This window comes from Vitis vinifera, chromosome 5 (assembly GCF_030704535.1).
Source record: "Vitis vinifera cultivar Pinot Noir 40024 chromosome 5, ASM3070453v1".
NCBI classification, from domain to species: domain Eukaryota; kingdom Viridiplantae; phylum Streptophyta; class Magnoliopsida; order Vitales; family Vitaceae; genus Vitis; species Vitis vinifera.
Genome location: NC_081809.1, coordinates 10,811,553 through 10,828,647, shown reverse-complemented (window position 1 = coordinate 10,828,647; position 17,095 = coordinate 10,811,553). Strand labels below are relative to the sequence as shown.

At 38.3% G+C, this 17,095-nt stretch overlaps 1 protein-coding gene across 2 annotated transcripts in view; it reads right to left on the bottom strand.

Annotated features, from left to right (window-relative positions):
• Positions 1–17,095, bottom strand: part of LOC100259730 (myosin-6) — a 113,534-nt gene that overhangs the window by 34,627 nt on the left and 61,812 nt on the right. Inside the window, exons 21-31 of one of the 2 annotated variants that reach the window (XM_010651896.3) lie at positions 16,760–16,965; positions 15,797–15,916; positions 14,160–14,258; positions 9,625–9,837; positions 9,337–9,476; positions 9,078–9,189; positions 8,951–8,998; positions 8,777–8,860; positions 8,504–8,674; positions 7,777–7,929; positions 7,397–7,576 (exon numbers count right to left, since the gene is read on the bottom strand). In XM_010651896.3, the coding sequence (XP_010650198.2) occupies positions 7,397–7,576; positions 7,777–7,929; positions 8,504–8,674; positions 8,777–8,860; positions 8,951–8,998; positions 9,078–9,189; positions 9,337–9,476; positions 9,625–9,837; positions 14,160–14,258; positions 15,797–15,916; positions 16,760–16,965 (1,526 nt within the window). The remainder of the gene's footprint in view (positions 1–7,396; positions 7,577–7,776; positions 7,930–8,503; positions 8,675–8,776; positions 8,861–8,950; positions 8,999–9,077; positions 9,190–9,336; positions 9,477–9,624; positions 9,838–14,159; positions 14,259–15,796; positions 15,917–16,759; positions 16,966–17,095) is intronic. The other variant, XM_002285543.4, reaches the window with a different exon arrangement.

The following is a 17,095-nucleotide window of genomic DNA, read 5'->3' as shown; positions in this document are numbered from 1 at the left end:
TATTTTTTTGTCGTTTGGGTAGTAGTGGAAGAGGTATTGGAATTTTCTGTCATCTAAGGTTGATTGGAGATATGACAAGATTGCTAAAATGGGGAGGAACACACCAGAAAAAAAAAAAAAAAAAATGCAGACACTGAAAAATGGGTTCTGAACCAATGCTGGCAATAAAGATTTTTTGATTGGAAACGACACATAGATTTATTGATAGATAAAAATAAGTACAAAAGAAGGATGGGGAATCCTCTCGCCAAAGAAAGCTAAACTATAGAAAAATACACTGAAAAACAAGCGAACACTCTAAAAAAACCACTCCTTATGGAGTACACACTGCTATCCAATCAAGTTGTATTACATTAAGGGGAGTCCCCTTAAAAACCTTGGAACAATAAGCCCAAAGAGAAGCAAGGAAAACAATAGAGTCCCAAAGATACTCTGAATTCCTTACTTTATCCTCAAAAATCCTCGCATTTCTTTCCCACCACACAATCCGAATAAGAGCGATGCTTGCAACTTGCCACAAGGCTATCCCCCTCTTAGACGAACCAAATCCATTAAATTTGATGGACATCATGTCAAGGATGCTCCTCGGGGGGACCCAATCCATCTTAGCTAACTGAAATAACCTATGCCACAACCCAATCGTCAAGGAGCAATGAAGAAAAATATGATCAGCTGATTCCCCATGCTTCATGCACAAAATACAAATATCAGGACTAAGGGCTTTGTAGGGTCTTCTCACTTGTAGCATGTCATTAGTATTCACCTTCTTGTGTGTCACTAACCAGATGAATGACTTCACTTTGAAAGGAACTTGAGAATTCCAAACGAACTTAGAAGGAAAAACTTGAGGAGATCCAGAAAATTGGGATAAAGCTAGAAAGAAGGATTTAACTGAAAAAAGTCTTGAAGAAGATAAGAGCGAAAATCTGGCATCTGGAATCGAATGAGATAAATGCAATCCATCGAGAGATCGTATGAGGCCTTCTAAGTCCTCTATCTCAGAATCTGACAGGTTACGACGGAAATTTAAATTCCAAGAGAAAGGACGAGTAGGACCGAGAACTGAAGAAATAGGTATGTTTTTACCTAAGACTACTCTAAATAGTCTTGGATATTAGGTTCCCAAAGGTTGGTCCCCCCACCACAAATCTTCCCAGAACCGAATTCTTTCCCCATTTCCTACCACAAACCGAGTAAACGAGGAAAACTCCTGAAAGACTTGAGTAATAGCCTTCCAAGGACAGCGATGTGACCATCTGACTAATGTGTTAGCATCCCAACCATTGGAGTGTGAACCATAAATGCTTAGTATGACCTGATGTCATAGAGCTGAACCCTCTCTAGGGTACCTCCACAGCCATTTCCCTAAAAGAGCGAGATTCCTCAGAGAAATATTCCCAAAACCCAAACCCCCTATTTCCTTCAGTTTACACACGACATCCCACCTGACTAAATGATCTCTTTTGCTTTCCCCAATCCTTGACCATAAAAAATCCCTTTGCAACCTCTCGATTTTTGCAGCGACTGAAGCGGGTAACTTAAATAAAGAAAGAAAGTAACAGGGCATATGGGTAAGGCAAGATTGGATGAGAGTTATCCTCCCTCCGAAGGATAGGTATGCCTTTTGTCATCCATCTAATCTTCTTGAAATTCTCTCAATCACTGGATCCCAAAATCCACCTGCCCTGGGGTTCCCACCCAAAGGAAGACTCAGATAGAGTATAGGCCAGCCAGAAGCCTTGCATTCAAGCATCTCAGCCAATCTTGAAATATGAGCTTGATCCAAATTGATACCATAAATATTACTCTTGTCAAGATTGACCTTAAGCCCAGAAATATGCCCAAATGCTAACAAAAGACTCTTGAGAGTCTGCAAGTCTTCCTCCCTAGTGTTAGAAAAGAAGATGGTGTCATCGGCAAATTGCAAATGAGATACCCTAGTTCTGTTTCTACCCACCCTGAAACCCTCCAACATATTTCTCTCCTCTGCTCTCAAAAGCATCCTACTCAATACATCTGCTACTAAAGTAAACAAAAAGGGGGATAAAGGGTCACCTTGTCTTAATCCTCTCAATGCCTTAACCCAACCTTTAGCACTACCATTCACCAATACTGCATAAGATACCGAGGACAAACATCCACTCATCCATTTCCTCCATTTAGGACTGAACCCCTTCTTCTCCAACACTTGATCTAAAAAATCCCACCTTACGTGATCGTAAGCCTTTTCAAAGTCAATTTTGAAGACGACACCTTCCTCCCCTAATCGTCTTCTCTCATCCACTATCTCATTTGCTATGAGAACCGCATCCATTATTTGTCTCCCTTGAACAAAAGCGTCGTGAGTAGAGTGGATGGTTTCATGTAAAACCCCTCTTAGATGCCCTGAGAGCACTTTGGCTATTATCTTATAGAGACTAGTGATCAAACTAATGGGTCTAAAATCTGAGATTTTCTTTGTCGTACTCTTTTTGGGCAGAAGAACAATGAAAGAGGCATTAGTGCTTTGATTGATAACTCCGCTCCTATGAAATTCTGCGAACACTCTCACTAGATCCTCCTTAATCACATCCCAACAGTCTTGGAATACTGCAATAGTAAAGCCATCAGGCCCCAGAGCCTTGTCCCTATCCATTTGAAAAATGGCCTTAGAAATCTCTTCTTCAGTGAAAGGGGCATCCAAACTTATCGCACTCTCTTCCGAAATAGGGGACCAATCTAATCCTTCAATACTCCAAGACTCTCCTATAGGACTCGCGTAGAGTTTTTCAAAGTAAAGTAAGATCTCCTCTATGATTCTCTCGGCATTATTCAACACTAAGCCCCTTTCATTTTCCAACGCCTTGATATATTTCCTATTTCGCCTGCCATTAGCCACTTTATGAACAAACTTAGAGTTGCAATCCCCTTCCTTAACCCATTTCACCCTAGCTTTTTGTCTCCAATGGATTTCCTCCCTCAAAATTAATTCCTCTAGCTCCCCTTTTCTTAAGGCTCTTTGATCTAACAATTCAGAGGTGAGACCCCCATCCTGCTCAATGGTGTCAAAGTTAGCTAAATCATTGAGGATACTTTTTTTCTTTTCATTAAGCTCTCCAAAAGAAAGCTCATTCCATTCCTTCAATTTGGCTTTAACAAATTGTAATCTCCTCATGAACTTGTGGCCTTCCCATCCGTTTCCTTGAAAACCCCTCCACCAATTTCTAAAGTTCTCCTTGAAACTAGGATGTTGCAGCCACATGTTCTCAAATCTAAAAGGTGTTGGGCCCCACATGACTGGTTGGTATCCAAAGCAATTGGCCAATGATCTGAGGTCCTTCTGATAAGGGTTTCTTGAAGGCCTTGGGGAAAGAGCTGCCCCCACTCATTTAAGTAAAGAAAACGGTATAATCTCTTACACACGGGAGACTCTTGCATATTTGACCAAGTGAATGATGCGTTCCAAAGAGGTGGATCAAGCAATTCACATTCTCTAATAAAACTATCAAAGTCCCTCATGCTTGAAGTTAGCCTAGAGCCCCCTAATTTTTCTGAACTTCTCCTTATGACATTAAAATGACCGCCCACACACCATAACGGAAAAGTTAGACCATAAATGTCATAAAGTTCCACCCAAAAATCCTTCATAAGTGAGGGACTATTTAGACCATAAACTACAGAAATCCAAAGAGGTCCACAGCCCTCCAAGCGAACTTGACTGATATCGAGAAAGAGCCTAATACCACCTCCTCCTTGCACAACTTTTTTGAGTCCCAAATGAACAAAATCCCTCCTGAAGCCCCACACGCCAAGAGAATAACCCAATCCTTATTTCTGACCGTCCAGACACTGCCCATTAATCTTCTGTCACACTTCTCCTTTTTTGTTTCCTGAATCATCACAACATCCGGATTCTCTAACCTAAGGAAATCTTTAATCACCCTTCGCTTATTACTTGAACCCAAACCCCTGACATTCCAACTGATAATTTTCATGGAAAAACACTCAGGCCCTAACCCTCCAAACCAAATCCACCTGGATTCAATCGCCTATGGGCCTCTATTCTTCCTCCTAGAGTACACCTTAATGTCCAGAGAGCATAGAACCTCTCGCACTTTAGCCATTTTCCTAGGGAACAGGCCATCGATAAGAAAGTCTTCCGGTGGGGATGCCGCATTAACCCCCGGACTACCTAACATTAGGTTAGAAGACTTCCTAGGGATAGATCTCTCGGACACCTGGTTAGAAACAGCTCTCTGATTCTCCTCCTCAACACGGACAGGGATGCCAACAAAATTTAAGGGACCAACATCGCCTATTTCAGGAAAAATTTTAAATTTACCTTGATTTACCGAAGGAGACTGGGAAAGAAAATCTGAATTTGGGAGATGAGGACCAGAGGGACTCGGCAGATGCTTTTCCAGATTACAGAAAGAAGAGGAATAAGGCTCGGGTGGCTGAGAAGAAAAAGGCTGACTTTCCTCCATGTTTTCCACTCCCGGAATTTCACAATTTCCTTCCAAAATGATTTCTTTACCTTTGGTTCTTGGAATAGAAGGTGACTCCGTGACTGAAGAACCACAAGGATCGTACCCCGCTCGGCCCATAAATCCTCCTTTGTCATCTTCGAGTTGGGATTTTCGCGAGTCCATCTCTCGTCTTGACGTCGAGGTCTCTTCCTTCGACCAGCTCTTGCATTTCCTTGACAGAAGACAACGAAAGATGGGACTCGCTCTGATACCTCGTATCTGTTGAGATCCCATCCCGCCATCCACTTCCAGATTGCGGACTTCGCTAAATGGCGATGCGCTCCGTAGGGGAAGAGGCTCGTTGCTACTCCGTTGTCCATGACAGCGAGCCGCGCTTGGAAGGAAGAGGTTGGACCACATCTTCCTTGAATCCATCGTCTTTTCCCCTTGCGTGAAGTCTCCCATCTGAACCATTGGAGCTTTCCCCTTTCTCGCTGCGCTTTCTTCCTCTCGAGACCTACCTTTCATGCCAGAGGACTTCGATCCTCCTAGAAATTGGCCCAACCCCGACGGGCCTTTTGACTTACAGCCCACAGTCCGACGCCCGTAACTAACATCTTCTATCTTTGAAGGTGGGCTAGGGTTGGATAAAGTCTGGGCTTGTAACTCATCGGCCCGACCATCCTCTCCATGTATAACCTCAACGCCGGCCCTCTCATCTCCTGAACAAGGCTGCGTGGTCGCTTTTGCAGAGGAACCCACTCGCTAGAGAGATGAAGGGGATGCCGCTACGCCATGGGCTTGAGGGGCGTCTGGGCCAACGTGAAGCCCACGACTCCTTCTCCCTCTTTGGGCCCTTACTGGATGGGCTTTAGTAGAAGTCTCAGGCTCTATGGGCCTAAGAATGTTTTCTTCTACTAGGCCCAATCTGCTCTCTTCCCATCCTTTCTCCCTTTTGGCCGCCATACTTGTACTTGAGCACCGATAACGTGCCCGAGGAAGAAGCTCCCTACTGTAGCACTCATTGCCCCTGATACTACCTCATAGCCCCTCTGCAAATTTTGTCGTCTGAGAGACGCAACCCTCCTCTTTCAACCACTCGTACCTGCAGTGGGTTGTCTCGGACGTGACAGTGTCGTCTTCACCCTCTTCTCCGATGACTGAAACTGCTACTATATATTCCTAGGCCCCATCTTCCACCTCAAGCAATGCTGGAAGCACGACATTAGGATGCATCTCCACCCACAGCTTCACCTTCGTCAAGTCCAACAGCTTCACGGCTTCCCTTGCTACCTCCATCACCCTCCCCCACTTCTTCAAGATGAATTTCAGCTGGTCTTCCTCCCACAAGTGAAAAGGAAGGCCTTTCAACTCTAACCAACCCCTTCTGAATTTTCCGGGAATAATCATATTTTCTCTTGGCGACCATCTTCTTAGGAGAACAGGCCTTCCTTTCACTAAAAGTCTTTCCTGCCCTTGGAACCATTTTGCTCTTCCTGCTGAACTCACAAACAAACACCCCTTGAAAGCGGAAATGGGATTTATAGACACTATACCTTTCACACCCATCATCCTCGCAATGGCCTTGCCTTCATGAGTCCAGTCTTGGACTTTTTCTTTGCATTCACATATTACGGCTCTGGCCCATTTTCCAGCTGATAATGGAACTCCACTCCTAAGTCCATCCTCTGCAACCACCTCTGCGTATGACCAACCACCTCTATATATGCTTTTACTCATCTGAGTATTGCCAAACGTCTTCTTCAACTCTTCTCCGACTTGATCAGAATAATCTTGCACTGAAAGAATCGCCCTCCTAAGGACTTCCCATCCATTACCTTTAACACCCTCGGGAATGACAAGAAGTAAAGTTTTCCTTCTTGTAGCTATCTCAGTGATTTTCATGAATCGCCCTCTATTGTTGAAGCAAATCTCCATCAAGTGAATCTTATTCTCGCCCCTGAACTTTCGTGTAAATCCCCTGGTATCCTCCAACTCCACAGCTTTCTTCAAATGCTCCGTCAACCAATCCAACTCCTCCTTTCCAAATCCTACTGATACAACAAAACCATGGCTCCTTTCTGTTACTGATACCCAAGTTCCACCATTCGATCCTTCAAACTTTACCTGAAAAGACTTTTTTTCCACTTCAAACTTTTCAACTTTGCACTTCATCATGCCTCAGATAGTGATATCATCCTCCTCCTACTTTATGTGTCTAGGAACACAACAACTTCTTTATCATTCTGATTCTGATCTATAGCCGAACCATCATTTTCTAAAGAAATACTGCATGGAACAACAGAACAAAGAGGATCTACCAAGGATAAACTAGAAGATTGCACTTGAGAAAGAAGTATGCTGGCAATAAAGATAGAAAGAATATGTGAACAGTACTATCAATTAAGGCTGGAAAAATTAGGACTAGCATCAACAATTGAAGTAGGTAGACAAAAGAGAAAGAAAACTATTGAGCACAAGGCCCTGATATCACAAAAACAAAGAATGATGTTGAATAATATTTGTATATTCCCAGGGATATATTTATAGTTTCTTTATAATGTATATAACAAGAAAAAGGAAAGAAAATTACTCTATTATAGGCCTAGAATTACTCTACTAAATAAGCCACTAATTATAAAAAAATAAATCAACTACTAAATCAGTCCCTGATTACAAGAAATAAATTAATTGTATAAAAATAGAAACAAATTCAAATTAAATCCCAGTCCATACAGACTATATAATCTGGCAATAACAACACCAATTCTCCAACAGTAAATTTTGTACTCAATCTTTCAACACATAATTCAAAACTAAAGCTTTTAGTGCATAATTTTCACTTTTATTGCACATCCCCTAATCCTGTAAGAACCAATGTTCATAAATTGTATTAAGAAAGAAGTAACTGAAAGATCCTAAAACAGAAACCTAAGAGTCAAATATACCTGGATACAAGAAGAAAGGACAGATGACAAATCCTTCTTCAAATTGTCTCGAATAATTCCATATATCGTCTCCACATATGCTGTGAGTTGCTGCTTGAAAAGCAAAGCTGGATACTTAGCCTCAACCTGACGCACTACATCTACCGAAACATTTGCAGAAGAAAAGGATGAGCGGAACCCCTGAGAAAACATAAAAATGAAATTATATGTTTTTAGTTTGTAGGAAAACTGCACATAAGAATTGCTAAATAATGAATCGCATTACTTGACACCAAAGATTGTTTGTATCCAACCCTAAGTTTAAGTCACAATCATCTTCCAGCAATCAATTGATAACAAAAAATTGTGAATTAAAAATAATTGTATGAACATATCATTACTTGAGCCATCCTCCCAAATAATGATGGTGCAGGGGGAGGTTTCTGTTGTAGACTTGCTGCACCAGTAGTTCTGAGACTCCGTTGAAGCAATAATAGTAGTGTAGATGTATTGGATAGCCAATAAGCCATATGTTCATTGTTATCCTGGTTCTGCTAGGAAAAGTTATATATATATATATAAGATAAAGCATGTTACTGAACAGAAAATGTGAACTTCAACCAACATATACAAAGACAATTTATTTTGGGAAGAATTTGAATGGCAAGACAGTCTAAACTTATCAATCGATGAACACATTAGTAAGAACTAGTTCCTTGTTTGTGCTTATCTAGTGCTTGTTGGTTCCAACAGGAGCAAAACCCAAAAAAAGAATTAAACTACTCCAACGCTCAAATTTTAAATAACTACATTTGAAAAGAATCCTAAAAACATCAAATTTTAGCTAATAAAAAGGAGAAGAAAAAGAAAGATGTCCCAATTTCTTCTGGACATTTTCTTTCAGAACACTCTGTTCTCTTTTGTGTGTCACCTCAACATTCCCCATGCTTTATTTTCAAAAAAGAAATATAGTAGGATTTAATGTACTCAAGTGGAAATTTCAACAACTGGTATTCTGTGATCGAAATTGGGTAGTCCGGAAAAAATTATACAAATTTTTGTCAACAATCCTTTGAATCTCACCTTGGGATAAATGAAATACTAATTTTATGCAATATAAATATGTACCTCAAATGCAGAACCAATCATCTGAATAAGACGGTCAAATACGCTTGTTTTTTCAGCTTCAAATGATTTCCAGTGCAGAAGACATTTGTATATAGTAACTGCTGCAACTGGTTTTCCATTACTAAACCCAAGATCTTGTGACACGCATTTGATAAGAGAATCAACACTCTCCTGCACAACAAACAACACACCAATGTTATAAATCCATTAAGTTTCACCTTTAGAAAACAATGCAGAAAAATGTTCCTTTTTTTATCTCCTTCAAGCACGCACATGCTGCCTTTCAATCTGGGATTTCCTCAACTTGTTATCAGACTCTGTACCAAACTTTTTCACAGGTGTTGCACTCTCAGGCTCCTGTAGAAAATTGATCTTCCTCATTACCACACAACAAAAATGCACCAAAAGTATAGACAACAACAAAGAGATTTGTCTTAAGTAAATTACACTGGTCTTTTTTTCTTCAGTCCCATGATGACCATTTTCCAAGTGCGGCTGATAACAAATAGAAGAATGTTAGATGCCCTAAAAGAACCCAAAAATAAGAAACATTTGTTTTCTAAGGCATGTTTACCTCAGATGCTATTGCTAAATGTTCCGACATTTTTCCAACAGGAGAATGCAACGATACTTGCTGACGCAGAATTTGGTCCTCAGTTTCCATGTCAGAAAGTTTTTCTTCAAGTCTGAGAAAAGAAATAGCTAACAATTAAACACAAAGGAGAATGAGAAGAAATCACTTGATCCAGTTTCTATATTAACTTCACAAAGGTAGCAAGACCAACGTTGCATAGTACATATGTTAACAGATGTAGATCAATGACTGTAAGAACCTTTGCATATCAGTTTTCAACTGAATTATTTTTGACTCTGCATCCAAAGCCTGTTTCAAGCGCTCTTCACTGATCTTGTTTGTTTCTTCATATTTTCTCTGTGTCTCATCAATCTTCTTCTCCAGTGAACTTACCAAATCCTGCTAAGTGTCATTTGTCAGGATGATATCATTAAATATAAACGTAAAAGCTAGAATCTCAGCAACAGAACTTTTGATTTGACTTAAATCAAAACATGAGATTTTATCCAAAAGCTACATATACATACTAGGCTTTCAGGAACTTCACCTTGAGCTTTTCATTTTCAGCAGTCAACTTATTCATCATTTCATGATCAATAGCTGGAACCTCTTGTATGATAGGTACTTTCTCATCTGCTTTTTTTGCATTCTCACGTTCTTTGATAAGCATTTCTTTAGTTTCTTGAAATTGAACTTGCATCTCTTGCAAAGCATTCTGCAGTTTTGCATTTTCCTGTGTTTTGGCTTCCTCAATGTCAGCCTGGAATAAAGTGGATACACTAATAAGAAACATACAATACTATTAGACAAATTAAGCTAATAGTATCAAGGAGATCCTCAAAATGACCTCAGAGCAAGAGGTTGGGAATTCAAACCCCATAAACTATTAAGGTAAAAATGTAGAAACAGGTTTGATGCAGCAGTGCAGTGATGCTAATATATGGAAAACAGGGGCAGAGAGGGAGGGGGATTGTGAATGGGGGGAAAAAGAAAGAGAAACAGAGAGAAAGACTATCAATACCACAACACTAATAGCCCAGAATATCAAGTAAAGGAGAGGTTCACCATATATATTTCTTATTCTACTTCTTTATCTAATCTTTTTCCCATTTAGATTTCAAAACAGATGAAAAAGAGAACCTTGACGCAGCATAAATTATTTGTGCATTATTTTGAATACAGACCTCACACTACAAAGATAAAAACAACATTGAATTACAATTCTCTACATAAAAATTATAATGATATGATTGATCATAAATTTCATTTTAAAAGGGATTACGTCATTCAAATACAAAGCCTAAAACATCACCAACAAAAATCATGGCTATAACAAATTCCTACCAGTTCACCCTTTCCATAAAGTTGTATTACCGTTCAGAAGTCAAAAAAAGAAAGAAAAAAAAAACAAAAAAGGAAAAACCAAAAAAAAAAATAACAACAGCATTCAGGAGTCAAGGAAGAGTCTCTTATCTTGCCAGGAAGGATGCGTTATAGCTAGCAAATACAGTTGTACTAAGACTCCAGCTCAGGGGGGAAGAATACCAATTTATTATTAGACATTTATTTTTAGTAATTTCTTCTAAGATTATTTTTATTATTAGTTTCCAATAATGTTATACACTAAAATAAATTTGACCAACCTATATTCTCTACATCACCTTTTGTTGTTGAACAAATATTTCATTCATTTTACTTTTGAGCTGATGTTGAACCAATATTTCATTTACACAAAGCACCTTGCCAAAAAGGACCCGTCCAATGTCATCAGATGCCCTAACTGCAGTGACTATTTACTTTAACACAACACACATCTATGGAGACTACACATTAATAAGTACAAAACCCCATAAACCCAAAATCCAAATACATTAACAGCTCCATCCTGAGCAGATAGTTTTTTGGACAGGAAACAAAAAAGGGGGAAGATTCAGCAGAAATGGCATGGCCCTACTCCCAGAACATTAGTGATGCTTTAACCAATTTTTCTGCATATATCACATAATAATGCTTATGGTAGACAAGGCAAAAATCAACATCCCGTCTTGAAAAAAGGCTACTGCTCTTTCTGCATTGTTCTGGAAGCATATGACCAAAAGCCTGACAAACCCTAACTGATAATAGCAAAGCAGATAAACAAGAGAAATCTAAAGATAGAGATTCCAAGGTTCTTTCTGTCATCAAAAGGTTATTTCTATGTATATTTCTCAAGCGATGTCAACATATATTGCCATTTCCAAAGGATTTGGGCACAAGAGCAAGTAAATAAAAATAATAAAAGATATCTTCTTGTCATTTATATCTTAACCAAGTTCAAGTAATACTTGACAATCTCCAGCTCTGCAGGTGTAGCTCTAGAGAGACCCAATCTTAGAAAGGATATCTCATAATGGTTGGAAGAAAGCCTATTTGTCCAAAGAGAAAGAATCACTTATCCTAGCTTGTTTCTCTCACATTCCCACTTATTCCCTCTCAGTTTTCAAAGTGCAAATTAGGAAGATCATAAAGGGATTTCTTTATTTCAGATTTTCATTAAGGGAAAAATAACAATCTAATTAGGTGGAATCAGGCGATAAGACCTAACATAGCAGGGGGTTTGGGTTATGGAAAGATTTCCCCCAAGAAAAATAACCATTCTAGGTAAGTGGCCGTTGAGATTTCCAAGGGAGAGCAACAGGTAATTAGAAGTCTTTATTTTTTTAGACTCCAATAGATGGGATGCTGACATTACTTCACACTTTCACAATTTTCACACTTATGCTGATGAATAAAAAATATCTAAAGTCTTCCTTGATTTCTCTACTTTTTCAGGTTCTCAATGGTAATGGTAACAGGATTTGTTTTAGGGAAAAACTTCTGTGGGGTAATCATTCTTTCTATTCTATCTTTCTAGATCTTTCCTCTTCTTCTCTCCAAACGATTTTAATTTTTATTGTACTTGGATGACCAGGAAATCAAAGAACCTTACCAGTTGCAATTCTATGTTTATCCATGTCAATTTTCTATGCTCCATTTCCCATGAGATAGTCTGGCCTCACTTCTTCAGGGCTTTTCTCCTGAAGATCATTCAATTTTGCTCTCCCTCCAGATGGTCCCATTCTTTTCCCAAAAATTTTATTTGAAAGTCCTAAGCCCCTTCTAATATCAAGGCTTTTGCATGGCTGGTGGCAAAAGAAAGGTCAATTTAACAATGTTTATAATTCATAATGTCTTCTAAAGCCTTATGCCTAAATTGTTGTATCATGTGTAGAAATGATGGTGGATATTTATTTCTCCATAGCCCAGTGGTTAGGATTTTTTAACACAAATTATTTTGAATGGCTGGGTTGAATATATGACGCTTGTGGCCTTCCCTACTTTGAGTGCAAGATTCTTTTGTGAGTGGCTATGGAATCATTAGATTTGAAATTCTCTCTTTTCACCTTTTGGCCTTAACTACTTCGTTTTGTGAAAGGATCGTCAAGCATCATCATGTAGGATTGGAAATCAGCCTGTTTGTGTAGCAAGAGAATAGTGGAGGTTCTCCCAGAGTGGAAACCTACTCCAGAGGGATAGCTCAAGTTCAACTTAGACAGGTTACTAGCCAATCCCATGAAGGGTTCACAGTGTCCTCAAAGATCACACAGGATATGTAGTTAGAATCTTATCCAAGACTATGGAAGGGGGTTGACCATTGAGGCTAAGATCCTCACTTCGTTGGAAGGCTCAAGTATAGCTCACTAGACTTCAAAACAACTTTATGGTAGAGGGAGCCAAGGACACTCGATATTAATGATAGCTTGGGTATCTCAAGGAAACATGAACCATGGAGATCAGGTTCATGAAAGCACTAATATATTCACTTTGCCAGAGCTTTGAGTTGTTCTTTCCTTTAGATCCATAGGTCAGATGATCACTTTGTAGACTTTTTGGCTAACCATGGAGCTTCTCATCTAAAGCCTTATCAGTGGATTTTTTTGCCACCTGTAGTTTGTATCTTTTATTTCATCATGCTTAGCACTCCTTATCTCTTGTTTAATTGTTGTTCCTTTTCTTTCTAAATTATTTATCCATCGTTCTTGAATTATACTCATTTTCTACTGATATGAATAGGTTTAATCTTTATCAAAAGAAAAAGTAAAACCAACGCTTATAGTAGTCAAGCAACAAAGATTTTATGTTGATTGATACCACCATCCAGTTCAAAACAACAAGATAACCATTAGCCTGATGAACCTAGGAAATATCTAGGTGAGGGAGCTGAGGAACCATCAATGATTGGTGAACCAGAAGATCCATCGGCAACTCCTTGTGAAATATTACCCAAATAGTATTTCAAAGACTTCTACACAGTAAGGTGCATTGTGTTCTTGTAATGGTTTCAGTACCTGCAGGATTATTAAGAGTATCCAAGTCCCATCACATGTATCCAGCACTCAGTTAGGCTGTCAGCCACTTGATTAGAAGATTTCAACAATTTAATTGCTGTTCAAGATGATAAAAGTGAAACCAATTTAAATTTCAAAATTCTCAGAGGCACTTAGCATTCCTCTTGGCTGAAATCAGGTTCAACATCAAAATCTGAATGATTTCCTAAACCGAGCAAATTATACTCCTATAGGCATAAGTCTCAATGCAAAACTTTGACAACTTGCCTCACTGAAACTATTTAGATATGCAGAAGACACTCCAGGGAAAAACTAAAGTAACTTGATGATTCAAAAAGACAAGCATGGCTACATAGGTATTAAAACCCACAGGCTATATATAAGAAATCTGTTGACACAACCAACTTCAAGTATAGCACTAGGGTCAGGTAAGAAATAACTCAAACAACAAAAACATATATTCTAATTTCCAAAGCAATGAATTCTTTAATAATCAATATCATTCACATTTTGGACTATTAAGTCAGTGACAAGAAAAATATGCAAATCTGGGACAAAGATATAATACAAATACAAAATTTTGCATTGTAGGAATAAACCGAAAGACTACGATTCTTGATATATCACTTAACTATGCTTGGATGAGAGTCGACCTAACAAAGGAATACTGACAAGAAGAATAAGATATGATGCATTTGTTATAAGTGGTTATTACCCTCATGCGTTTCTCCAGCTGGAGTTGGCAGGTCAGCTCTTCAACTTGCTTTTCCAGCATAGTTTTAGCAGCTTGGAGAGCACCAGTTTCCTTAGCAGCCTGCAGAGATATCAGAAATATCAAAAAATCATTGCACAATAACCATTTTAGGTCAGAGTAATCCACCATCTCTCTATTGATTATTTCTTATGGACAGATTCGTTTTGCCCACAGCCCATTATTATTTAGAGAGGGGTGCCAAATGATATTGTTGAGATACTGATGATAGCCTATGAAGTTCTTGGAAGAAGAAGTAGCATGTAGTGGAGTAGTGCTCTTTTAGCTACTCTCTCACTGATTTCAATGGAGAAGAACAGAAGAATCTTTAATGAAAATACAGTTTCTGATAAGGTGTGGAATACCTTGACCTTCTTGATGCTCCGTTGGGCTTCCAAAACCAAAGAATTTAAAGTGAGCCCTGGGTGTTATCATGGTAGTTTTCTTCCTTCTGTGAGGATAGCATCAGGGAGGAGGAAATTCTGTGTAGACTGATCCCCTAAAGGAAGATTCCATCTTAATGAAAATGGTCACTTAGGAAAATTCAGGCCACTTGGGGATCAGGACATATTAAGGGTCACAGAAAGATGGTTGTGCCAGTCATTTTGGAACCATGTAGTTTGGTTTGTATTCAGCTGCAGATTAAGGCATTACTTGAAGATTGAAAGAAGCTGCAGTGCCAGTGTTAAGTAGTCTCATGATTGAGAGTGTTTCTTTCTTGGGAAGTGAGGGGTTCATGGAGTCACATTCACCTCATGGAGAAAATTTGACCTCATCAAGGCTTTTAGAAGTTTCCTACAGGTGGCTCAGCAAATCATCCAACCAGGAGGCAGATTTTTTGGCTAAGATGGAACTAGGACTTTTATACAGCTAAATGCACCCATTGAGTGCCAAGTTACGGGTTTGTTAATGATTTATATATTTTCTTGTTTACAGGGGCAGCCTATCCATCCTCATGTAACATCTATTTTTTATCAAAAATAAAAATATATAACCATTTTAAGTAATTTAGGAAGAAGGAATGGAACTTGCTAATTTCTAAATGCCAGCAAGGTTACTAGAAAGTCTAGAATCAGAATTTAGCAGGAGAAGAGTGCAACATATTTGAAAAGAGAGAACATATTCAGCCATTATTTGATCCCATTTGGAAGTGTGTGCATGAAGGGGAAGTGAGAAGACCATAACTTCTAAGCTTAAAATTACTATCATTCTATAGAAAGCAAGCTAGATGGCACATGCCAGTTCTGTTGTTCTTTTATTTGTCTTTTTTTTTTCTTGATAAAAAACAATTGAAGACATGAATCTATAATTATGATGAAGAGAAAGACATGCCAACTCACTTCTTTATGAAAATTATCAAATTTTCTTCTTATAATCAATCCTGACATTGTAAGGCTCAAATTTATTGAAGTGTATACCAAACAACAAGAAAAAAAAATCAAAAGAACTTGAATCTGTTAAGACTATGGCCATATATGGAGGTGTTTAAAGAGGGGAAAATATCAAATATTAACAAACCTGCTGTCACCAAACAAGATTTTAAGCTTAAATTGGAATCAGTAAAAAGACAAAATTGAAGAAAACAGGGAACTCAATCTTACTATTTTAAGCTTCCGTAGTTCTCTACGGGCAACTTTTCCTCTCCAGGCACATTGTGTTGAAATTGCTGCTTTCTTTATCCTCAGATAATGAAGGTGGGCTAAGTATCCTCGGCATCGACTCTGTAATAAGCATGATTTTATTCCAAATGCACAAAGTACATAACAAGTGACAGAAACATAAGCCTATCCACAGAATGTGCTACATAACAAACTCCTCAGCATAGTAAATAGAACCAGATAAAGCCAAGGCTATAAGGTCTTCATACGTATGGCTGACACTTAGGAGATTTTTCAGTAAAACTAGAATACTTTTGATGATGAATCTACTATTCTTATAGCACGTATATTTTATTGTTTACAGTGTAAAAGAAACAAAAAAAAAAGAGCAAATTTCTAAGGTAGTTTTAATTCTGGATTTTTTGACGCATCTTAAACTCTTATACACCAAAAGAAAGGTAGACAGAAACTTGGATGACAAACCAAAATGAAGAGTTAAGGTACAATAGTACACATTGTAATTCAGAAAGTCATACACACCAAAAGGATGGGAAGCACTTTCTTTTTTTCCTACTCAAATCTTAACTTATAACTCAGCTTGATTTTCTCTTTCTTCCATTGCTTTGATCCATCTTATTATTTAAGTTTTCCACAAAATCACTCTTGTCCATTAGTATTTAATTTTATTTTTCAATATAAGTAAAACCAAATCAAAACTAATATAATTAACAAAAGAGTTTTGGAGATAAAATAACAATTAGTAAGTTCATTCCACTTTTGCAACCACAACTGCCTAATGTTTTGATTCTCGACTGTTCCAGAAACACTTGAGCAACAGAACTGCTTGTATTTTTGGTAACATGTTTCCAAATATTTAAGCTTTTAAGAAATCTAAATAGGAAACATATAGCTCAAAAACCCTCCAAAGTATGAGCTCTTAATTTTATAGTACTTCCAGATTTTTACCTTGATAATAATTGCAGCTTTAGTCTGCTTCCTGAAACGAAGCTCATTACAAGCACCCATCGCTCGCATACCTGTTTGAATAGAAAGAGCTGAAGAGCAAAACCTGTTGTAAGCTTTCCTAGCAAGATACATGCGCAAGTCTTTTTGGATCGTCCGACATGCAGCTTCCTTCCTCATTTTTTCATAACGATGGCATGCAACTTGAACTGCAATTGCCTCAGAGAAAAGAAAAGAGTTGAACACAAGTTACATTTCCTCTTAGGCAAAGACAATGAGTCTAAGATCTTGCAGTGACTATAAAAAACAAGTAATTCACCATGATGTGCATATATAGTA